Source organism: Eleutherodactylus coqui, chromosome 8 (assembly GCF_035609145.1).
Source record: "Eleutherodactylus coqui strain aEleCoq1 chromosome 8, aEleCoq1.hap1, whole genome shotgun sequence".
Lineage (NCBI taxonomy): Eukaryota > Metazoa > Chordata > Amphibia > Anura > Eleutherodactylidae > Eleutherodactylus > Eleutherodactylus coqui.
In genome coordinates, this window is record NC_089844.1 from 122,949,218 (window position 1) to 122,973,979 (window position 24,762).

At 44.3% G+C, this 24,762-nt stretch overlaps 2 protein-coding genes across 5 annotated transcripts in view; one reads left to right on the top strand and one right to left on the bottom strand.

The window, feature by feature from the left end:
• C8H7orf50 (chromosome 8 C7orf50 homolog) overlaps positions 1-24,762 on the top strand; it is a 255,846-nt gene that overhangs the window by 117,616 nt on the left and 113,468 nt on the right. The window lies entirely within an intron of this gene.
• Positions 17,158-24,762, bottom strand: part of GPR146 (G protein-coupled receptor 146) — a 51,834-nt gene continuing 44,229 nt past the window's right edge. For both annotated transcript variants that reach the window (XM_066576341.1, XM_066576340.1), the window contains exon 2: positions 17,158-24,447. In XM_066576341.1, the coding sequence (XP_066432438.1) occupies positions 23,404-24,405 (1,002 nt within the window). In that variant the 5' untranslated portion in view covers positions 24,406-24,447 and the 3' untranslated portion in view covers positions 17,158-23,403. The remainder of the gene's footprint in view (positions 24,448-24,762) is intronic.

The window sequence follows — 24,762 nt, forward strand, 5'->3', positions numbered from 1 at the left end:
ATTAACTGTTAGCAGGGCTTAATTTTGGAGTATGGCTTGTATTTCAAGCATCCTCAAAAAGCCTGAAAAATCATTTTGCATCCTCAAAAATTCTGGAAAATCATGCTATGTCTTATTTTCAGGGTATGTCTTATTTACAGGGAAACGGGGTAGTAGGGAATTACAGCACTAGCTATGAACAGTTTTAGGCAGATGTGTTATAAACCTCTTCTGTCTTCTCCTCTGGGTCCTCGGCTGTGTCTAAAAGCCAAGCACCTGACCCGCTTCTGCTAGATTGCAGAAACTTTTAACCTGCTGAAGATTAAAGCCCAGGACCAAGCGCCATATATTTATGGTGCTTAGTCCTTATCAGGTTAAAGGGAATCAAACTACCCCCTCCCCCAAATCAAACCACTGTAATGCCTGTTTAGGTGAGATATTTATCTAAATGTTTAATTTTTATCTGGATGTACAACAAAAAGAGCACAAAAAAAAAAAAAGAATGGTGAACTTTTCATTCGTCGTTCAGTTTATCCTGCTGTTTAAAGACTGATTGTTCAGAGTTTTACATAGGAATGGGACAAGAACTGCACGATTGTCAACGAGAATCATGAAGTCTACACAGGCTGCCCGATTGCGAGCGAGCATACCCAGGACTCCAGGGGTCCTTCTCCGTGGGCCAAATCGCAGCGTGATGTAATGAACACCGATTGACATGTCGATCGGCACTTGTTTACATTTCTTTTGCACGGGCTGTAAGTCCCGGTATGGAAACAAACTATTATCCCCATAAAGCCGGCTGCACATCTTCCTGTTCACACATCTCTCTGTTGGCTGATCATTGACCCTCTTACACAGGAACGATCGGGTGATTGTCCATGTCCAATATCAGGCCGAGTTAAAAGCTCTTAGAAGCTCAGTGATTTAATAGAGAAGACTGCTAAGTGCTTCAGCGCACATATCAATTGTGGATGTTACTGAGAGGGAATCAATGAGGGCTGAGGTAAAAGCGATGGGTTCCCATTCAGCGTCTGGAGTTTGGTGGCGATGGATTCCACTTACAGGATTGTTAGAACTGGACAGCCCCTTCTTAAAATGATCTCAGATGAATAACCATTTAATTAATGCTTCCACTGCGGACACTCTGGTTCATAAAGGCGGACCTAATTAGGGGAACCCCTATCTATGACATTCGTATGCCTTAAATGGGGGGTATACCAAGATTGCAACGTTATCTCCTATCAGTAAGATAGGGAATAACTTGCTGATCGTGAGGGTCTCACTTGACCCCCGCCAATCTGGAGATTGGAGGTCCCATGTGCCCCATCCCCCTCACTGCACGCAGTGAGGAGGGGACTGAACAGAGCCCTGGTCGAACAGGCGCACCAACACTCCATTCACTAGCAGTGGCGCTGCGGAGATACCTGAAGCGCACCCTTTCTGGTATTTCCGTCAGCCACATTGAAATGAATGGAGCATTGACCGTGCCTACTCGGCCAGCGCACCTGTCATGCTGATAATGTGAGATATTAATTAGTAGAGAGCGCAATACGACTATTTACTGACTTCACTAATGGGCTCCAAACCTGCACATACATCATTTTTAGGCAATGACTTGGCTGACTACCGTACTGACAGCCAGGCTCCTGCTCTAACGGCCAGTAGTGGAGAAACCTCAGATCCTGGCAGCGTAACCCCTTACATATCCTAATCAATAGCAACTGCAGCATGCAAGCAGATGACAGTTGAAGGGGGCTCATTCCATCACTCATGTTCACCCTGCAGTGCAATCGCAAAGTACCAATGGGTTCCCATGGCAGTCAGAAGCCTGACAAAGGCCTCCATGTCTGTCATGTAACTCAGCCTATTAGACACTGCCTCCTGTGGGGTCTAATAGGCTGCAATCATAGGCTTTAGTAGAATACACTACATAAGTAATGCAGTGTACTATTCTAGCGATCGAGGAATCGCATCTTCAAATTCCCTTCAGAGAATAAAAAAATATTGTCCAAAAAATTCAGTAAAGTTTAATTTGAAGAAAAAAAATCCAGTTAAAAAAATATGCATTTTTCCCCACGAAAAGAACCTTTCAAATGGAAAACATACTAAAAGATTAAAAAACAAAACAGCACATAATCGGTATTACTGCGTTCGTAATGACCCAGACTATGGAAATATTTTATTTATCTCTCATAGTGAAAAAAATGTTTAGAAAAAGTAATGCTGAAATTGTTATTTTTCTTTGTTTTGCCTTCCAAAAAATGCAATAGGCTGCCTGCAGACGGCCGGGTCGGATCTGGCTGTGAGAATTCTTGCAGCGGGACCCGACCCGAGCGTCTGTAGAGAGCAGCGCGTCACTCACCTGCTCCCGCAGCCCCAGCTCTTTCATGTGCCGGCTGCCGGCGCATGCGTAGAGCGGAGCCGGCGGCCGGTGAGTGACGTTTCTGTGCGGGGCTCACAGAGCATGCCGTGATTTGTTTGCCGCGTGACATTTTGCGCGGCCAAATCGCGGCCGTCTACATAGGATTGCGTTTGTTAGTGCAATCCTATGGCAGCTTCCACGCGCGGAAATTCCGTGGGAAATCCCGCCGCGGAATTTCCGCCCGTCTGCAGGCGGCCCTAAAAAGCAATCCAAAACTCACATGCACCTCAAAGAAGTACCAATAAAAACGACAACTCTTCCCGCAAACAAAAACAAACCCTCATATAGGTCTGTAGCTGGAAAAATAAAAATGTTAGGGGTCTTAGAAGGCGACGATGCAGGTTCAGTTGTTCTTTTTAAAAAACATGTTTTTATTATGCAAAAGTAGTAAAAAAAAAAAAAAGAAAAATCTATATAAACTCGGTTGCTGATCCAAGAAAATGATCATGGTATTTTTACCGAATGGCGAATGCCATAAGAACAAAACCCTAAAACAATGATGGAATGTCTGCATGTTTCTTCCATGAATGTTATTACAGCACATTATATGTTCCGCAGAGTGGTGCCATTAAAAAATACAATGTGTCCCACAAAAATGCAAACCCCCGTATGGCTATGTCAACAAGTTATGTCTCTTGCAATGTGATGATGAAAATCACTTGGTCCTTAACCCTTTCCAATCCACTGTCTGACATCTAAAGACATTCCAATTGAAGGCTGTACAACTCCAATGTCAGAAGAAGTCCGGCAGGGTATTTTTACTGTAGATTACTGGCCACTCTGTTGTCAGGGGCTTCTCCAGCATGTCCCATACCGCAGTACTGGCTCTAGCCAGCAGATGGCGCCATTGTATAATGGCAGAAAGAGAAAGCCCCCTAGGAAACCCTGAATCCAAAATTGGATTGCAAAGGGTTAAGGCACAAAATAGGCTGGTCTCTAAGGGGTTAAAATATTCTTAGGGGGCTTTTATATCAGACTTGAGCAGTTCTCACTTAGGGTTGCATCCATGCATTCTAGATCTGAGGGGTGCTGTACACTGCACCCCACTGCTTGCCTTATTCTAGGGACCCTGTCAGTGATGTCATTATTTCTTCAGATAGAAATAAAATGTGGCACAGAAATCCCTGATAAAATTAGAACATTACGGAGGAACAAAAATGTCACGGCTCATTATGAGTCAGTAGGAAGCTATAAATATTATGGTTGTCCTGTAGTGATGATCTCCAGGCCCATTCATTATCCTCTTCTTTTAGGGACAGGACCATGTGATTATATCAGCCATAATGGAAGAGCTGTGCTACAATCCTTGGTTAGAATTTACGGACAAGTCTGATTTTACTGGAGTTCAACTTCTATTGTGCAAGAAGGAAATTGCATTAAAAAGGGTCTTAAAGGGGTTTCCTATGGTTAGTGATGGCACATTCCTTGGCTATGGCAACACTTCCTGATCAGTGGGAATCCTGCTTAGACCCCACTCATCTCCAGAGCATTTTACCCTGCAAAGTAGCACCATTTGGCTACCACCGTTCTAGGATTGGCTGGGGTCTGGGGGTTAGACGGGGGCACACAGACAAGTAAGGGGCTATGTTCCTCCTTATACCCATGTCATGGTCACTACTAGGTTCATGAAATAGAGGGAGAGTCTTTCGAGAGCTAGAAATGAGGAGGCTATAGCCAGCACCTTGCTGTTAGGACATTACAAGTATGACATCGAGGTTGACATCTCCCGGTCTTGCACAGGGGTTCTTTCTGGTTGGTGTCCGCACCTCGGTAAGCTACTCTGATGTCAATGAAGTATTTTAGTCAAGTATGCTACTCTGACAAGTGAGTTTATGAGAGGTAAGTTGCTGTGGATTTCTGTTGGGTACACTGCTGTGACATCACAACTGTTTGTCAGGGAAGGTGCTATGACATCACAGGTGGGTATGTCAAGTAACCAACTGTGATAGTTAGATAGGTTTCTGATGGGTAAGCTACTGTGACATCACAGGTGGATTTCAGTCAGATAAACTACTATGACATCAGATGGGTTTCAGCTTGCTAGGTAAGCTGTTGTGTCATCATAAGTGGGTTTCAGTCAGGTAAACTACTATGACATCATAAGTGATTTTTAGTCAGGTAAGCTAGTGTGATATGACACGTGGGTTTCCATCGGCTAGATAAGTAAAATGGAATAAAAACTGAATTCTTCCATCTTTAAGTGGGTCGCCGCAGCGGACTATGAACAAAGTTTAGAAAGAACTTTTATTCTTCCATAGCAGAAAAATGGCAGCTACGTTTCATTCTATTGGTTTTTCTCAAGCTTAAGAAAGACCAGTAGGTCGAAACATGGCTGCCATTTTTCTGCTATGGGAGAATAAAAGTTCTTGCTAAACTTTTTTGCACCTATTAATGCTGCCATGTTGTTTTATTTTGGATTGACTCTGTGGACTTTGTTCATAGTCCGCTGCGGCTGTTGCATTTTTATGGTCCTACCCTGATTGGGAATTTATGTGTGCTGCTGGGGACGACTTCTTTCTATTAGATGAACGGTCTTGTCACCTGCAGCCCTGAAAGTGGTTCCCCCCTTGGCCTATAAAAAGGTTCTCAGAGGCTCCTTGTGTGTAGTGGCCTCTGTTTCCGCTTGTGTAGAGCTTGTTGACCACTAGACGCCTCTACGACACAGTGAAGAGATTTCACCTATTTAACTGAGTTTGAGGAGAGGGGTGCATTATTGGAACTTAGGAATAAGGGTCTCAATCCTGCCTTTGCCGTGGAGTGGCACATTGCCCCCACTGCTTGTGTGATGGTCTGGAGGTCCATCAAATATGGCGGCCTGTCACCCCTAGTAGTGGTAGGAGGGACAATGACAGCTCAGTGATATGTTCAGGACATCCTGCAGCCACATGTGTTCCTCTCATGGCGGCTTCCAAGAGGTATTTTCCAGCAGGATAATACTCGGCCGCACACACAAGGAATGTCACAGGAATGTCTCCACAACATTGTCACACGTCCATGGCTGCCCGGTCGTCAGATCTATCGCCAAAAGAACATGCATGGAACCATCTGGGATTCCAACTTTGACAGCCTATGAGTTTGCACAATTTAGAGGCTCAGTTACAGCAAATGTGGACTGATATGCCACAGGATACCATACAGAACCTGTATGCCTCCATGCCTGCACATATCACATTTTATATCCAAGCTAGAAGCGGTACAACAGGGTTACAAGAGCCTCCATGCCTGCTTGTATTACATCTTATATCCAAGCTAGAGGCGGTACAAGAGGATACTAGAGCCTCCATGCCTACCCATATCACATCTTATATCCAAGCTAGAAGCGGTACAACAGGGTACTAGAGCCTCCATGCCCGCCTGTATCACATCTTGTATCCAAGCTAGAGGCGGTACAACAGGGTACTAGAGCCTCCATGCCCGCCTGTATCACATCTTGTATCCAAGCTAGAGGCGGTACAACAGGGTACTAGAGCCTGCATACCTGCCCGTATCAGATCTTGTAACCAATTTAGAGGTGGTACAACAGGGTATTAGAGCCTCCATGCCTACCCATATCACATCTTATATCCAAGCTAGAGGCGGTACAACAGGGTACTAGAGCCTCCATGTCTGCCCGTATCCATCTTATATAATAATAAACTTTATTTGTATAGCGCCAACATATTCCGCAGCGCTTACATAGACAGGGGGAATACAGAAAGACAAAATACAAAAGTTACTGAACCACGGTTATATATAGTAATCAGTTGATTGATACAATAGGGGTGAGGGTCCTGCTCCAACGAGCTTACATACTACAAGTAATGGGGTAATAAAGAAGGTAAAGGGGCTGGAGATGTGCGCGGTATGGCGAGGTGGAGAGTGAGGGATGCTATACACATAGACAATGGTCAGACATTTGGCCGTGTGACGGCAAAAACAATATGACTGCAGGAGCGGTTTATGATAGCTAGCAGGGATTGCAGTCAGTAGGTCAGGGAGCATGTTATCAGGCGGAGTACAGAGGGCTTTGTTTAGGATATGCGGTATGCCTCCCTGAAGAGGTGCGTTTTTAGAAGTTCTGCGGGTCCTGGATTGCCCGGGTGGCCTTTGGTAGTGCGTTCCAGAGGACCGGTGCTGCTCTGGAGAAGTCTTGGAGGCAGGAGTGAGAAGTTCGAATTAAAGGGGCACTCAGTCTGGTTTCATTAGCAGAGCGGAGAGCCCGAGCTGGGTGATGGATTGAGATGAGGGAAGCGATATAGGGGGGGGGGGCGCTGCGCTGTGGAGGGCTTTGTGGATGAAGGTAGGGAGTTTAATTTGAATTCTGTATTTAACGGGCAGCCAGTGCAGTGACCGGCACAGGACAGAGGCGTTTTAGTAGCGGCTGGACAGGAAGATGAGCCTGGCTGCTGCATTCAGGATGGATTGGAGAGGGTAGAGTCTGGTGCAGGGGAGGCCGATCAACAACGAGTTGCAATAATCGAGCCGAGAGTGGATGAGGTCAACAGTAAGTGTTTTTAGCGTGTCCACAGTGAGAAAAGGGCGGATTCTTACGATGTTCTTGAGGTGCAGCTGACATGTTCAGGCCAGAGATTGGATGTAGGGGGTAAATGATAGATCAGAGTTGAATATGACCCCAAGGCAGCAGGCATGTTTTCTAGGAGTTATGGTGGTGCCACACACTGAGATAGAGATGTCAGGATGAGGATGGTTAGTGGAGGGTGGAAATACCAGTAAGTCAGTTTTAGAGAGATTTAGTTTAGGTAGAGAGAGGACATAGTGTTAGAGACAGCGGACAGACAGTCGGTGATGTTTTGGAGAAAAGGTGTAGAGATGTCACGGGAAGAGGTGTATAGCTGGGTGTCATCAGCATACAGGTGGTATTGGAGGCCAAATCTCCTGATGGTTTGTCCAATAGGGGCTGTGTAGATAGAGAAAAGAAGGGGGCCGAGGACCGAGCCCTGGGGGACCCCAACAGCAAGAGGAGGAGGAGGGGGGGGGGGGGGAAACGCCAGCGAAGGAGACACTGAAAGAGCGGTAAGATAGCTAGGAGGAGAACCAGGAGAGAGCAGTGTCCTTTAGGCCAATGGAGCGAAGCATACTGAGGAGGAGTTTGTGGTCAACAGTGTCAAATGCTGCGGAGAGGTCAAGGAGGATTAGTAGGGAGTAATCGCCCCTCGATTTGGCGGTCAGTAGGTCATTGGATACCCTTGTAAGGGCAGTTTCTGTCGAGTGTTGAGGTCGGAAGCCAGACTGTAGGGGGTCGAGGAGAGAGTTCTCTGATAGATAGCTTACAAGGCGGGAGTAGACCAGGCGTTCTAGTAGTTTGGAGATGAAGGGGAGGTTTGAGATGGGTCAGTAGTTGGCAGCATCGGTCACGTCCAGAGTCGGCTTCTTTAGCAGTGGGGATATGATGGCATGTTTGAAAGAAGAGGGAAACATGCCAGAGGTCAGAGAGAGGTTGAATATGGTGGTGAGATGGGAGATGACCACTGGGGAGAGGGATCGGAGGAGGTGTGAGGGGAGAGGGTCGCTAGCGCAGGTGGTGGGGCGAGCAGAGAAGAGCAATTTGGAGACTTCTTCCTCTGTCGCTGGTCTGAGTACAGACAGTGAGCAGGAGCTAGATTTAGTATTGAAGAGACTAGGGTCAGGGCTGGTCTGGGATTGGGAAGTTATTTCCTGGCGGATGTCGTCAATTTTCTTTTTGAAGTAGGCAGCCAGCTCTTCAGCACTGAGATCCGTCACAGGGGGCTGTGGTTTAGGGCTGAGAAGAAAGGGAAAAGTATCAAAGAGCCGTTTAGGGTTGTGCGATAGTGAGGAGACTAGAGAGGTGAAATAGACTTGTTTGGCGTGGTGGAGAGCGAGGTTGTAGGTTCTGAGCATGAATTTGTAGTGGAGGAAGTCTGCGGACGTTTGCGGCTTTCTCCACAGCCGTTCAGCACTTCTAGAGCACCGCCGGATGAAGCGCGTTTGAGGCGTGAGCCAGGGTTGCCGCGTTCTTCATCGGATGGCTCGGGTCCTGGGGGTGCCGCTTCATCCAGGGCATGTTTGAGAGCGGTGTTGTAATGAGCAGCAGCCAGGTTGGGGCAAGCGAGGAGAGAGATAGAGGATAGAGAAGACTGTATCTTAGCTAGAAGCAGTACAACAGGGTACTAGAGCCTCCATGCCTGCCCGTATCAAATCTTGTCTCCAAGCTAGAAGCAGTACAACAGGGTACTAGAGCCTCCATGCCCTCCTGTATCACATCTTGTTATCAAGCTAGAGGCGGTACAACAGGGTACTAGAGCCTCCGTGCCCACATGTTTCACATCTTGTATCCAAGGTAGAGGCGATACAACAGGGTACTAGAGCCTCCATATCTGCCCGTATCCATCTTATATCTAAGCTAGAAGCGGTACAACAGGGTACTAGAGCCTCCATGCCTGCCCGTATCACATCTTGTATCCCAGCTAGAAGCAGTACAACAGGGTACTAGAGCTTCTATGCCCTCCTGTATAACATCTTGTTATCAAGCTAGAAGCGGTACAACAGGGTACTAGAGCTTCTATGCCCTCCTGTATCACATCTTGTTATCAAGCTAGAAGTGGTACAACAGGATACTAGAGCCTCTATGCCTGCCCGTATCACATCCTGTATCCAAGCTAGAGGCTATACAACAGGATACTAGAGCCTCCATGCCCATCGTTATGACATCTTGTATCTAAGCTAGAGGCGGTACAACAGGGTACTAGATCCTCCATGCTCTCCTGTATCACATCTTGTTATCAAGCTAGAGGCGGTAAAACAGGGTACTAGAACCTCCATGCCCGCCCGTATCACATCTTGCATCCAAGCTAGAGGCGGTTCAACAGGGTACTAGAATAGGACATGCTGCGATTATTCCCTGTGACCCGAAATTCGCAGTTGGGCATGGAAAAGCATTTTGCATAGCATGTCTATGTGCAGTATTTGCTGTGGGATTCAGAATGCCCGCTCCGGATCCTGCAGTGCAAATACAACCGTGTGCATTGGGCCTAAAGATTGACATTAGAAAAAACAGGGCTTTCTTCCAGAAACAGCACCACTCTTGTCCACAGGCTGTTGTTGGTATAGCACTTCTGCTCCATTAACTTAAATAAGACTGAATTACAGTACCAGACAAAGCCCAAGGACAAGTGTGACGCTGGTAAAATGAAAGCTACGCTAGTTGCTGTGGGTAACAAAGCCTGTTTTTTTTACACCCTTCTGACAAATCTGTAATATCTGTAGCTCATCCCTGAGCATGAAATTACGATAGTCCGTCATCACCAGCCCTCTTCCTGCACATTTAAGGTCTTCTGTTTTATTGTGGAATATCATTAATATTTGAAGGGTCCTACTTCAGTTCTCTGATAGTTGTGTCGTCTCCATCTTGTCTTCGGGTATAGCATTGTCCTGCTGTTCTTTTCCTGTAAGGCTATGTTCACACAGCATATTACACAGCCAATTCTGCATCAATTCTGTGGGAAAATTCATGTCTTAAAGTGTAATAACAGTAATGAAAAACTGCAGTGCTGCTCTGACTGGCCAGTGCTGCTCACATGGGCATCACTAGCCAATCGGAGCAGCATGTAGTATCGTAGACTACCAGTGCATTCTAAGGATCAGTATGCATCAGATGGTCAGAGTCCCCATGCAGCCATCTTTGTTTATCCAGGACCAGAGGGTCACTTTAAATGCAGCATATTTCTACCATAGTTTTCACTGAAATCCGTATCCAGTTTCACTCGCCTTAAAGCGAACCACTCTATACTCGCCATCACCTCATTGGTGCGTTGACTTAGAAAATAGAATGCGAATGTGAGTTTATCTTAGCCCTGCATCTGCAAGTGTTACATTTACAAGATAAATCTAAAAAGCTTGCAGATTTATGATGTCCTCCTCTACTGTTCATATTTATCTCTTATGGAAGTTTTCATAGACAGTAATTATTAACCCTCTCAGGGCTGTAAATCAATCCAATTTGTGAGCAGTTTAAAACTATGGGACAAATATGTCCCTTGGTCTTCAATGAGTTAAACCATTTCACTAACTGAAATCATTTTGGGGTTTATTGCAATTTTAAAAATGACCACTAGATGGCGATAATAAACCTTCCGTTCTGCTGAATTTCCCAAGTTTTTGCAATTCTGCAGATTCCTAAAGGTACAGTAGATGTTACGTTATTCTGAAATATGCGGACTCTGCCATCTGATTGCAATTACTCTATTTATTTCCCTAATAATACGCCGATAAAATAAATAGAAAGTCACATAGTAGAAAATTTGCTGTTTTAGTTGACGCAGTTATCGCTTGTGTATGTCCTCCGAAGGGTATCGTGGGACTTATTTTAATTTTTTTCACAGTAAAAGAAGATAGCAACCAAGTATGTGCTGCTGGATTCCAATGTAGCCCACTTAGTACAATATTGAGTACAGATGTAGCAGAGCTAAATCTTGTGGTGCACCAAATAAAATAAAGTTGTAGCTTACATGCGGTCTTATGAAAACCCCCAGATGACAAATCCGCGCCCAACAACCGTTACTGATATTTGCTCCCTATGCCCTCATCACTTTGTATGCAGAATGCTACTGGATACGAAGGGTGCAGATTGACATTGTGCCCTGTGCCACCCTCTATAATAAGCACTGACTTCATATTTTACAGGGTCCTATTATTACGCAGTGATACATCTGAGCGGACCATGTCAGCCTTGTACCGATAATTCCGCGAAGCTAGCGATGTACTAGTGTGATGCCATGACGTACCAGTAACGGGCTGCTGGTCTTAATTCATTCTTGGTTCTTCTTCTGGAGAGTGTTTATATAGTGATTGCTTTGATAGTAGATCCTGGATAGTGTCGGCTTTTAATTGCCTTGAGTGTTCCTCAAACGTTCTCTAAAGTTTGCATTCCAGCTGCAAGTATTCAGTAAATAAAGGCTGTTTAGTTTTCTTATTGATGGAGCAGAACGTCCAGTGAGGATGTCTCAGATCTTACTGGAGGAGTCAGTAAGCGTATTCCTGCAATGTACCCGTGCGGCTGAGGCCAAAACTACTAGTTGATTTGAAGGAAGTCTGTCACCAGATAACGGGCAACCAACTGAATACACAGCTGATTACTAGAGATGTGCGAGCACCCAAATATCTCTCTCTCTCGCCTGCCTGCCAAAAATTTTGCCATTGACGCGCTCTGCGGCAGGGAGGGGCCAAAACAGGCACATCACAGCGGGGAGGAGCCAAAAACTGGGGCGGGGTCAAACACAGCGTCATGCTCGTACGCGTAACGAGCACCATCGAGTACGCTAATACTCGAACGAGCATCAAGCTCGGCAGAGTACGTTCGCTCAACTCTAGCCATCCACTGTGGCCATACCTAAACCATACAACCTGCAGTCATCCACAACTGTACTCATATCTACACCATACAACCTGCAGTCTTCTGTACCTGTACCCATATCTAAACCATACAACCTGCAGTCATCTGCACCTGTACCCATACCTAAACCATGCAGCCTGCAGTCATCTGCACCTGTACCCATACCTAAACCATGCAGCCTGCAGTCATCTGTACCTGTACCCATACTTAAACCATGCAGCCTGCAGTCATCTGTACCTGTACCCATACTTAAACCATGCAGCCTGCAGTCATTTGCACCTGTACCCATACCTACACCATACAGCCTGCAGTCATCTGTACCTGTACCCATACCTAAACCATGCAGCCTGCAGTCATCTGTACCTGTACCCATACCTAGATCATGCAGCCTGCAGTCATCTGTACCTGTACCCATACCTAAATCATGCAGCCTGCAGTCATCTGTACCTGTACCCATACCTAAACCATACAACCTGCAGTCATCTGCACCTGTACCCATACCTAAACCATGCAGCCTGCAGTCATCTGCACCTGTACCCATACCTAAACCATGCAGCCTGCAGTCATCTGTACCTGTACCCATACTTAAACCATGCAGCCTGCAGTCATCTGTACCTGTACCCATACTTAAACCATGCAGCCTGCAGTCATCTGTACCTGTACCCATACCTACACCATACAGCCTGTAGTCATCTGTACCTGTACCCATACCTAAACCATGCAGCCTGCAGTCATCTGTACCTGTACCCATACCTAGATCATGCAGCCTGCAGTCATCTGTACCTGTACCCATACCTAAATCATGCAGCCTGCAGTCATCTGTACCTGTACCCATACCTAAACCATACAACCTGCAGTCATCTGCACCTGTACCCATACCTAAACCATGCAGCCTGCAGTCATCTGCACCTGTACCCATACCTAAACCATACAGCCTGCAGTCATCTGTACCCATACCTAAACCATACAGCCTGCAATCCTCTGCACCCATACCTAAACCATACAGCCTGCAGTCATCTGCACGTGGACCCATAACTAAACCACGCAGAGTCTGCAGTCATCTATACCTGTACCCATACCTACACCGTAGAAGTACAGAAGACTACAGGTTGTATGGTGTATGTATGGGTACGAGTGCGGATGACTACAGGTTGTATGTTGTAGGTATGGGTACAGATATAGATGACTGCTGTCTGCATGGTTTAGGTATGGGTACAGAAGACTGCAGGTTGTATGCTGTAGGTATTGGTATAGTTGCGGATAACTGCAGGTTGTATGGTGCGATCCCTATAGCTGTGCCACTGGCTGCTGATTATTCATATCTCTATTGCTCACTACTGTGACTAGCAAGGTTGTTGATCCGGGTCTTGGAGTAAGGTAGGAACTCAAACGTTGATCCAGGGATTATTCTAACTGCCATAATGGAGTTGGGAAGGAATTTTTTTTCCTCCAAATGAGCTAAATCGGCATCTGCCTCGTTGGGCTTTTTTTGCCTTCCTGTGGACCAACAATTGGGTCAAAACATGCTGAACTAGATGGACATTGTCTTCATTCAGGCTAACATACTATGCTACTGCTGTACACTGTCCTACATGATGATGATATGTCTGTGTGTGTGTTGTAGACAGAGAGCAGAATCTGCAGTTCTCTGTGTACAGTCCATAAAACACAGTACAGCAGCCATACTTCTCCCATTAGTCCTGAGAGGATTGAGAATCATATGTAGAACTAGCAGAGAGGGAAAAATGGTGATAAATGCAGGATGCGAGTTTTATCATGACCAAATATTGTATTATCATTCTGAAAAGTTAGGTACACTTTGAAGTGAATGTCCACCTTTTAATACCAATCCAAGTAGGTTCCAAATTCAGTGTTGATTAATTTCTTAGCTTCTCTTGATAGTGTTTGGAGCATGGTTTGTATTATCTAGATCTCTAAATCCCCTCCCTAGGCATAGAATGTAACACTATGGGTACCTGCAGCCACTACTGGAAGCTTAAAGGGATTGTCTGACTTACTTGTTTAACCCTTTCCAATCCACTGTCTGACCTCTGAAGACATGATTTAAGGCTGTACAGCTTCGATGTTGGAAGACATCCATCGGGGTTCCCTTACTGTATATTGCCAGCCTCTCTGCTGTTGGAGCCTATCCAGCATGTCACATCATGCAGTACTGGCTTTAGCTAGTATATAGCGACGCTGTAGAACGGCAGAAAAAGAGTAAGCCCCCTAGGAAAACCAGGATACAAATTAGATTAATAGTCTAACTCCCACCCCCCCATGCTGCCTACAGCAACTAACAAATCAGCTGATGCGCCTGTTCTTCTGGCTGTTGGTGTATCACACGACATCAACTCTTCGTCCTGGCCCAGTCACGATCACTAGACAGATCACATGAGCTAAGAGCCGATAGTCCTAGCCCTGTATTCTGGGCATCAGTCTAATATTTATATTTAATATTTTCTAACCTTCCCTACAGTAAAAAAAAAAGCTCCCTCTAGTGGCAGCTGCCAGATGTTTTATCTTTTATATCTACCATAGGTCTACGTATAGATTTGCAGCACTGTATCAGAAGAATGAACTTCCAACTGAATGTTGGTCCTAATAGAGACATGATGATACAAGGTGTATATTCACTTTCAGGTGACCACAAACACATTCTTTGCTTTGGTAGCTGTCTGCCCCTGAGCATTGTGGGATTTCATGCAGCATATACAGTTCAGGGAAGTTTTCCAGCGAGTTGTGAAATCTTTGCATACCTAAATGAAGTTTGCGTACTTGAAGAAGTTTACATGGCGTGAAGTTTCCTACGAAACATCAGTTACTATTTGCTTTCACATTGGCATCATTCTCAGGACCATGAAACACATTCTGCGCTCTATTTACTTGTCACTCATTACTCCGCCACATTCGGTGTTCCTGCAGATAGTAAATTATTGACTCACTTCATAGATGGCAGCAGAATTTATATTGACTCTTTTATTTTTTGCTATATGTTTCCAGGGAAATTACGTATTAAATATGCATGTGATCCGGTTGCCATTTGCTTGCAATGTGTTGTGGGGGATTTAATGACAGATGGTTTAAAGAGCCAGAAGGGAAATTCTAAGTAGCATTCATGAAAGCCATTGTGGATTCTCTGAGGAACCTCCTACTTAGTGCTCAAGTCTAGGAGATATAAGCCATACCTAAATAGTAACATAAAATGGATTGAGTGAATCAGAACATTTGTCTTAATAGGACTTATTCTGATCATTCTGCCCTTTATGTGGCCCAGTCAGGTTTCTAAATGGTTGATTCCGAATTTTGATCAAAATTTCCACAGGAATTCCAGAACGCTATCTTATGTGAGCTGCACACTTTTTATCTGCACCATGGACAACGTCTGCACAAAGCTTCCATGTTCTCCCCGTGTCTGCGTTGGTCTCCTTCGGGGACTTCGGTTTCTTCCCACACTCCAAAATATACAGATAGGTGTCTATAGATTTTCACATCCAATGGGGACAGAGGCTGATATCAAATGCTATATAAATAAACTGTAGGATAGCAAAAGTATCGCGTGAATACGCCTCCCCGCCCACCGCCGGACGCATCATGCGCGCCAGCTCAAGGGACAGGAACAACGCGGCGGATCCAGTAGGTGAGTATGAGGGTTTTGCGTGGTGCCATGGTGGACTCCACTGCCATATTCCGCTGGCCAAGTCCGCCACTGCCGTGGGCTTGAGGTCTAACTCTGTACAGCACGCACAGAGATATATAAACATAGAAAATTGTGTACAGCAGTACTGAGCAGTGTAGATGTGATTCCAGTAGCTGTAATGCACTAAATCACTTACTTGTAGCTGTAGCACACATTTGTGTGAGTCTCTCTTCCTTTGCAGCAGCTTCCTCTCATCTCCAGACTTCTATGGGAAGCATGAGTCAGCACCCTCTTCCACTTTCTGTGTTCGGTTACTAGATGGACAGCACTTGAGAAGAGGTAGTGGACTACATATTGAAAGGAAGTGAAACCCCTAGTGGCTGGCACTTTAGTATGATTTTTCAGCTCAATAATGATTTGCAGTTTTGCAGACAAGCTGTCTCAAAGGGCATTGACCCTGTAAAGTTTTTATAAATCATTTAAAAACAGTAAATCCTAATCCTTTATTAGCAGCTGTAGATATGTATTAGATATAGTAAAGGCAGAACATTTTAATCTGGCTAATTTGACTCTTTTTTCCTCACTTCTGATTGGATAGGCCCTTCCTGGTGTCGTATAAGCTGTGTGCTTTGGCCCAATCAGATATAACTCCTCTGCTGCTTTTTACCCACACAGTCTGAAGTAGAAAAACTGCAGCTTCATATCCCTCCTCCCTCCTTTCTAGTTGCTACTTTAAACTAGAGGGATTTTTTGACCAATAAGGAGGTTTATGAGTATTTAGAGTCTACAGATAAAGAAAATAAAGTATAGGCTGCTGGAATGTGCCCCTAATACATTATATTGCAGAGGTTTATATATGCACATGAAGTGCTAATTGTTACAAAAAAAGATCCCCCCAATGAGAAGACTGGGTGTTCTGTTGGGATCACAGCAATCAGCCTTACTTTGTGGGACAACCCATTAAGTGTTCTGTCCTGCTGACATGCCGTTACATGGTGCCCATTTAAACCATTAGGCTGTTTTTGTATTGCATGGGTGTGCCAGATCCTCCAGAGAGGGAGACCCTCTTTGGCACCACTATAAATAAGAGTTATGAATGCTGGACACATCAGAATTCCCTAATAGTCTATTTGAAAATAGATTTCCTAGACCAGATAAACCCCCATTTAAGGGGTTGTCCCACTTCTAGCTGTTTTGCTGCGGGAAGCAGACAGCTCTGTTCATTGCACTGTGGCCTGGGTTGGTACTGCAGACTGAGCCTTATTCACTTCAATAGGGCTCTGCCTGTAATCCCAACCCAGGCCACTATGCAATGTATGGAGCTGTCTTCTTCTTGCTGCAAAATAGCTAAAAATTAGACAACAACTTTTAAAAGAGATTTTCCGAGACCTTCACAAATAAATAAAAGCTATGGATCATTACAAATGAAGCATAACTCACTTGTTCATGTTAGTGACATCCTCGATGCAGCATTGAAAGGCAAAGACTAACGGAGCAGCGCTGCAGTAACAAACCGGTGAGTTATGTTTCTTCTATTACTTTGTAACGATCCATGGCTTTTATTGAATTTGTGTGTCTCGGAAAGTCCCCATAATGTTCCTATGCTCCATGAGGACTTTCTGTACTTCCATGATCTCCACTATCTAGGTTCTTTCCTCCTCTATAACTGATTACTTCTGACTGATTCCCCTTTGAGGTTTCCAGTATTGATCTCTTTCCATCTCGAGAGCAGTTCTTCAGACACAATTAATGCAGAAACGTCAGGCGCACAGAAACACCATTTTAATTGAGTTGACATCACAATACATCATGTTGGGAAGAAAATCCCATATATCACCATGTTTTTGGAGGCGGCGGCGTGTGTTGTACATGGCAGGGACACGCTAAGGACAATTCTTCACATACAATATTTAGCATTTCTAACACAGTCTCTCAGAGAAATGGGCAATAATTTAATATTATACAGGGCTGATACATCCGCAGGTGGATTCCAGGTGTATACACAGTTTAGCCTTTCTCTGGTAGTTACTGTCTTAATAAGAGTATTATACAGATACATTAGATGCCGATAGATGAGGAAATCCTTCAGGTAGTGAGAAACATGTATAAAAATATAAAATGTTCGATAATGCCAGTAAAAATAGTATTAATAATGCCTCTTTGTTCATAATACCGTGTTTCCACAAAAATAAGACCCTGTCATATTAATTTTTGCCCCAAAAGACGTGCTAGGTCTTATTTTTGGGGATGTCTTATTATACTTGCCTTATTGGGTGATCAATGCTGCTGCTCAGCCAATTCATAAATTCCCCCTTCTACAACGCAATGGCTGTGGTTGGTTCTTCGATCACTGCTCAGCCAATCAATGCAATGCTCGATGAACCAGTCAGAGCCATCACTTTCTGGAGGTGGGATTTTTGAATCCCGTAGCCAGGAAGTGATCTTCTGTGACTGCAAGAAGCGCGCCGGAGCTCTGGAGAGTAGCAGGAGTAGCCTGGACCGAGCCTGCTAGGTAATGCATGTATTTTTTTTATGTAATGCAGTTAGGGCTTATTTTGGGGTAGGGCTTAAATTTCAAGCCTCACAGAAAATCTTGAAAAATCAGGGTAGGGCTCATTTTTGGGGAGACAGGGTAGTAGCTATTGTGTTGTTTATTTTTTTAAATAAAGAAAGTATATAGAATTCTATTAATTCTCCAGAATGTATTTTTAGACTTTGCGTTTTTTATTATAGGAAATATTATAGAGCTATTTATTTTTAGGTTTTTTTTTAGATCTGCCAGGAAGTCTGATGGGGATAGATATTTGAGGTTGAGTAGTTTAGCAGGCCTGGCAATGGGTAAGTAAGTTCAGTGTTATGTGCACAACATCCGGCCAGTTTGTAAACCATCATGGCCAATGCATCGATGTTTGACCCTAAGGAGGCTGCCAGGAGATATCACTGCTTCGTTTGGTAGGAAGAAAAGTTTCGGCTTGGATGTGATGTCCTTCAGGTTTTCCTACTTGTTAATTTCTCTTATTTTGGCCCCATTGTCGTCTTCAAGTTTTAGCAAATGCATTGTGGTCACATTGAGCTACAAGTTTTGTATGGTCCAATTGTGGACAGCGCCATGGCTACAGCTAAAAGGGTTGCACTAAGATACACTTGTATCACCTATCCACAGGATAGGTAATGAAAGTCTGATCAGAGGGGGTTCTCACCACTGAGTAGAATTTTATTACCAATCCTGTGGGTAGGTGTTAAAAGTATATATTGTTACAATCTCTTCTAAGGAGGCATCTGGCCTGGAACAATGCAAATCAACGTGGCTGATGGACCTCCAGGGTGGTGCCCATTCCTGCTGCCACCACTTGTCCAGCTCGAGACTGCACGTCACTGTGTAACACTGGCACAAGGGCCCCTTTACGGGAGACAACTGTCTGGCGCAGAAGCATGGACAGTCGTCCCAGTGGTGATCGCTCTTGTGCTTAGACTCAGAAGCGATCACCGCTCAGTGAATGGAGGTGGAGCTGGCCGGGGATCATTCTGGCCCGCCTGCTTCCGCTGACATTGAACAGGCTGATTATTGTTTGGTTTTTTTGCGTACACGATCTGAATGGTAAACAAATTATTATTCTTCGTTCAGATCCTGCAGGCATTCACACTGAACGATTATCGGACAGATTCCCGCAATCCGGTGAGAATCTGAATGATAATCGTTCATTGTAAAAGAGGCCTTAAGGCCCATTTAGACACAACGATTACCACTCAAAATTCGCTCAAAAGCCGTCTTTTGAGCAATAATCTTTGCGTGTAAATGCGCGCCAGCTAGGAATTAGCCCTATCAGCGGTGCATGGTGATATCTCAGCGGGCAGTGCTGATAGCATTCTTTCAGCTGGTATCCCGCTGGCAGTTCTCAATGGGACAAGAGCTGAAAGCTCCGAGAACAATGCAGCTGTTTGCATATACAAAACAGCTGCTTTGAACACATAGCGATCGTGTCAGTATCCCGCTCGGCCTTTAGAACTCTTAAGTAGCTACTTAGAGTTATGCAAAGATGATCGCTCAAAACTGACACTCAAACTGTTGTTTGAGAGATCATCGCTCCGTGTAAATGGGCCTTTAGGCTCCTTCCACATAGTATTCTACATATTCGCAATGTAGCAGATTTCTTATTGAAAATTGTTGGTGCAAATTGTGCTGGAAGACCGTCTTACTTTGCACCATATTTTATGATGTGTTTTTGACACTTTGACTGAGAGTTATGAAACTGTCTAAATTGCCCATAACAACCAATCACAACGCAGCTTTCATTTTGTATTCTGCTCTGGTGAAATTAAAGCTGCGCTATGATTGGTTCTAGGGGCAACTAAGACTGTTTGTTTTTCTTTTAGACAGTTTCATAAATCTGCCCCTTTTTTCAGTGTATCTGACAATAGAGGTATGGCTTAGTGGAAGGGGGGCTTGACCTAAATGCAACATTGTGCATCAAAAATCTTGGCAAATTTGTGTCAGAATTGTAATGCAAAATCTGGTGTAAAGTAAGCCAACTAATAGGTGCTATAAAGTTAGACTGGAGATCTTAAAGATTCACAAGATTTATCAGCCAGCAGAGTCATAGGGATACGTCTGGCTCATGTTAAGAGTGTAAAGGTTTCAGATCTATGAAACTGTCACAACCAATCACAGCTCAACTTTTATTTCTCATAGCGCTCTTACACAATGAAAGGGGCACTGTGATTGGTTGCTACTGGCAATCAAACAGTTTCTCTTTTAGACCAAGTCATAAATGTGTCCTACTGTCTAATTAGACCGTATTCGTAAATCTGCCTTACACTTCTACATTTAACTGATGCTATTAACCCTTTCCAATCCACTGTCTGACCTCTGAAGACATTATGATTTAAGGCTGTGCAGCTCCGATGTTGGAAGACGTCCGTCGGGGTTCTCTTACTGTATATTGCCAGCCTCTCTGCTGTCGGAGCCTTTCCAACGTGTCACCTCATGCAGTACTGGCTCTAGCCAGCAGATAGCGCTGTTGTATAATGGCAGAAAAAGAGTAAGCCCCCTAGGAAAACCAAGATACAAATTGGATTGGAAAGAGTTAAATAGCATCCATCACCCATAGGCTCCTTAGTTGCATCAGCTTGATGTCTCCTGGCCAAATGGAGGCCAATACACTGGTTTAGCCACCGTCTGCTACATGGGGGCTTGTTGATCGCTTTGCTGTATACACCGGAGCTTTCCCATTGCATATGACTGACGGCTCACTGCAACACAATGTGAAGACAGCCTAAAGGTCCTTTTAGAGGGCCATATATTCACAAGCTCGTTAGCCTGAACATTCTTTTGCCCAACCATCGGACCATGTAAAGGTGAAAACAATCAGCTCCTTTATGCGAGTGTGAAAATATTTGCTGGTCAGCTGTACCCTTGTAAACGGCGACACGTGCAGCCAACCACTGACCGCTGGATGGGATGACTATTGTATTAACCATTATTTGTTCCTTGTGTAAAGGCCCTATAGAAATCTAGAGCTTTCATGGCAGCTTCATTCTTGAATGGTTTAAAGTAAAACTCTACTTTGCAATTTGTCCATTGGGGGGGTTCGTCAACAGCAAAGGTATAACGGTATATCTGTAACATGTATTTATGACTATACGAGACAAATCCGTTCCTGCACACGCACAATAGTGGTGGGAGGCTGGACTATAAGATGACACTGATTATTCACAGCAATCATGTTCTTGTAGCAGGGAGCACACGACGCAGAATACAATGTAATCTACCGAGCAGCGGCCAGTAATTGCTTCTCTACAGTTTTTTTGGTTAGAAACGGGAACCTTTTAACAATAGTGGTATGTAAAAAAATAACTTGAAACTCATATGTTTTGCAAATGTAACATGTATTTTTGTATTGGTGTATCTACAGTAGACTAGATGGTGTCTTTGCATGTCTACCTACACTGTCCTAATAAAAGTATTTGGACCCCCCCATCAGTAGAATGACTCCTGTCTGATTAGCAAGTCAGATGTCCTAAACCATGTTACATAAGATGTAGACCCTTGGAGGTGTCCGCCATAGTTTGTGACGGCAACTGCACGCTATTGATTATACGGGTTATGCTGCTGCACGCAAGCCGTACATCACAAAGGGCAGTGCATTGGCCCGGCTATAAAAGTGCAAGGAGCGTTGTCATTGGGCAGTTGCGAGCAGTCGAAGAATGTTCTATGGAGTGACGAATTGTGCTACGCCATCTTCTGATCTGATGGGCATACCTGGGTGTGGAGGACGCCTGGTGAATGTTCTTTGCCTGAATGTATGTGCCAACAGTTAAGTACGGCGGATGTTCCATTATGGTGTGTAACATGGCATGGTCTCGGTCCCTTGGTTGTAGTGACAAGATCCATGAACATGGAGGTGTACCCTGACATTCTACACAATAATGTGCTGCTGACAATGTGACAATACTCTGGGAATGGTCGGCCATACTTCCACGTCTTGTCACAAATCCAACACTGTTTTACATTGGTCTGAGGCTAAAGATGTTCCACAATTCGATGTTCCACACCTGAACCCTACTGAACATCTTTGGAATGGACTGGAACGTTGGGTCAGGAAATATGAGCAGTGTCCATCATCTTTGAGAGAACTTCGCAGATATTTGCAGGATGAATGGAGGGAAATACCAGCGGAAGTGTAACAGATGTTAGTAGAAAGTATGTCATTAGGGCCAAAGGAGCCCCACTAAGCATTAACATATGGGCATAAATACTACTTTTGATTCTTGCTCAGATGTCCAATTTCTCATATATGCATGTCCATAGGCATAGTAACAAGAATGCGAACATCGATTTTTACATAGCTGGATGCATTGAGAGAATTGTGAAACAGTGCAAATTAGAAAATGTATATTTTATAAGGTTTCCCCCCATATATTGGACCAAACCTTCTTCTTCAATAGGTTTCAGACCTTATTCTCTGTTGTCAGGTAATGTCAGCTCCCAGATTGAAGATACATACTGCTAATCTTTTCTTTGTTACGTATACGTCTATATTATATGACTACCTAGCAGTCCCTTTTCTAACTAGTTAGCAGCCCCTTCACGTAAAACTTGATTTTTAGCTTTTGAAGACTTTTTGCACATCTTTCAGCCAACCATGTGGCATTTACTGCTAGACAAGAATTCTATCAGGAATGTAGAATAATCATGTGGCTTGCGCCCGTAATAACATTATCTGGCAACAACAGGACAGGGGAATTAAGTGCAATTTGTATGTCAGCTCATATAGATGAAATGTAGACCTAGCAGACTGCACTGAGTGATGGGGATATGTCTGTGCGCCAGATTTCGGCATCCTCCTTACATGAATAACATTTGAATTCTGAGCCATTTACTTGTCATTCATCAACATGGTTTATTATGGATTCTGGTTTTATGAAAAATGTTGAAAAAGACAACTCTCATCTGATTAATGAAACAACTACTGGGTATCTGTTCATTTTTTTCACTTAGTAGTCAAACTATAGAAAGCTTTTTGCATACATTTGAAGGAGACAACTTCACACGGTGTTAATGAGAATATTATACTTTTCTACAGTATCAAAGTGCTTTGCAGTTAATCATGGAGAACGTTCAGCCACACGATGTCTTTCCTTCCTTCCATCTGTCTTTGCCAATAAAACTTTGCAAAGAAAAGCCAGGTAGAAACATTGGATTTACCAGTTGGCCAAGTCAGTTCTCGAATATCTGGATATAGAGTAGACTGTTGAGTACAGCTGGTTGGCACCTCTAGGCTACAGCCCTTGCTATACTTGCCGGTCCCCTTTCCACCAGGCTCAGAGCATGTCATACCGGTTTTCGTAATTAGGATTAAACAAGTATAGATAATCCTGTGACATGAATTAGGATATTTTGCTGTGTGGTCATGCTAAGGCTCAAAGCTAAAACAATACCTCATTTGATCCACTCACTACATCATGATATTGGTGGAGGACCACATCATTGTATTACCATCTGGAGCTTACGTCTTAAGTCATCACTTGCTGAACTACCGTGCGCTCGTGCGGGCACCCCTGATTCCCACAATGTAGTTTCTTAAGCAACCTCTGTAATTTACTGTGAAAGTTTTTGTTAATATGTCTGTGTAATAGAGGTATGACGAAGCTGCTTGAAAAGGCCAAGAAGCTAGAGAGTCCTTCAATGAAATGAAATGTCCTCATGAAACGGTGGTCAGTGGACTTCATGTGAATGTCTGTAAAAGTGTTTACCATCAGCGTGGCATAATACGGCGTCCATAAAATAAATTGGGTGCAAACAGTGACAATTAACAACCGATGCACTGAGGGGTCCAGTCTACCCGAGTCCTGGTCCAGGGGAGTTGCTTCTTTACGTATCTGCAAGATGAGCACTAAAGCGTAGAGTACAGCAAGAACCGGCACCACATAGCCAATGAGCACCATGATGGCATCAGCTGCCTCTCGATTCTGCATCTTGGAACACTCAATGATTTTGGTAGAGACGTGGTTGCAGATGTAGAAAAGGAGTGAGGAGAAGCTAGTCAACACCGCTCCACCCCAAATGAACCCACACACGTGCTTCGTGTTATAGACACTTGACATATATGTTCTCGGCAGGGCACATTCTATGTAATAGTCCAAGCTGAGCAAAGTCGTAGAATACATGATCACCAAAGATGACACGTTAAAGAAGATCAGTAAAGTGATGTAAACCTCATTCCCAAAGCTCCATAGGGACCACTTTGTGTACTCGGGTCCTAGAAGGTAGACCGGGGCCACAGCATTGATGATGAGTCCAGCGATGGCCATGTTCACGAAATAGACATCCGGCATAGTCATAGTTGCCTTGTTATATAAATTAACAATCACAAGCTGCACGTTGTAGCAGAGACTGGTCGGGAAACAGACGATGAGGTAGAGGATGGAGAAGATGAAGAGAACAAGGTGGAAATCATGGCACAAACGCTGGTCCTGGTTGTTGTCGGTGTAATTAAAATCTTCACAACTCCACATAGTGATACAAGTCAATGGCTTCTTAGCTGGTCACCAGCTGAGCTGCGAGGGAGAAGAAGGACAACAGGTTAACAAAACTCGGCATGCATGACAAATGGGCAGTAATAATGAAATCTCATCCTGTGTGATATGCAAACAAGGTTCTTGCCGGCAGTGGACTTGCCTCACCCCATTACGGCTTTTTCCTGTTGTTCTCATAAGATGGCAGCTTTAATTGTGCAAATTCGTCTGCCGGCAAAGATGATTCATCGTTATTGGTCATTAATTCTCATTACGGGGAAAACAGCTCGATAAACACTGTGAAGTTAGTATATTTTGGGCAGGCGGCTTAGTCTCTTAAATTTAAAGGGAGATCGT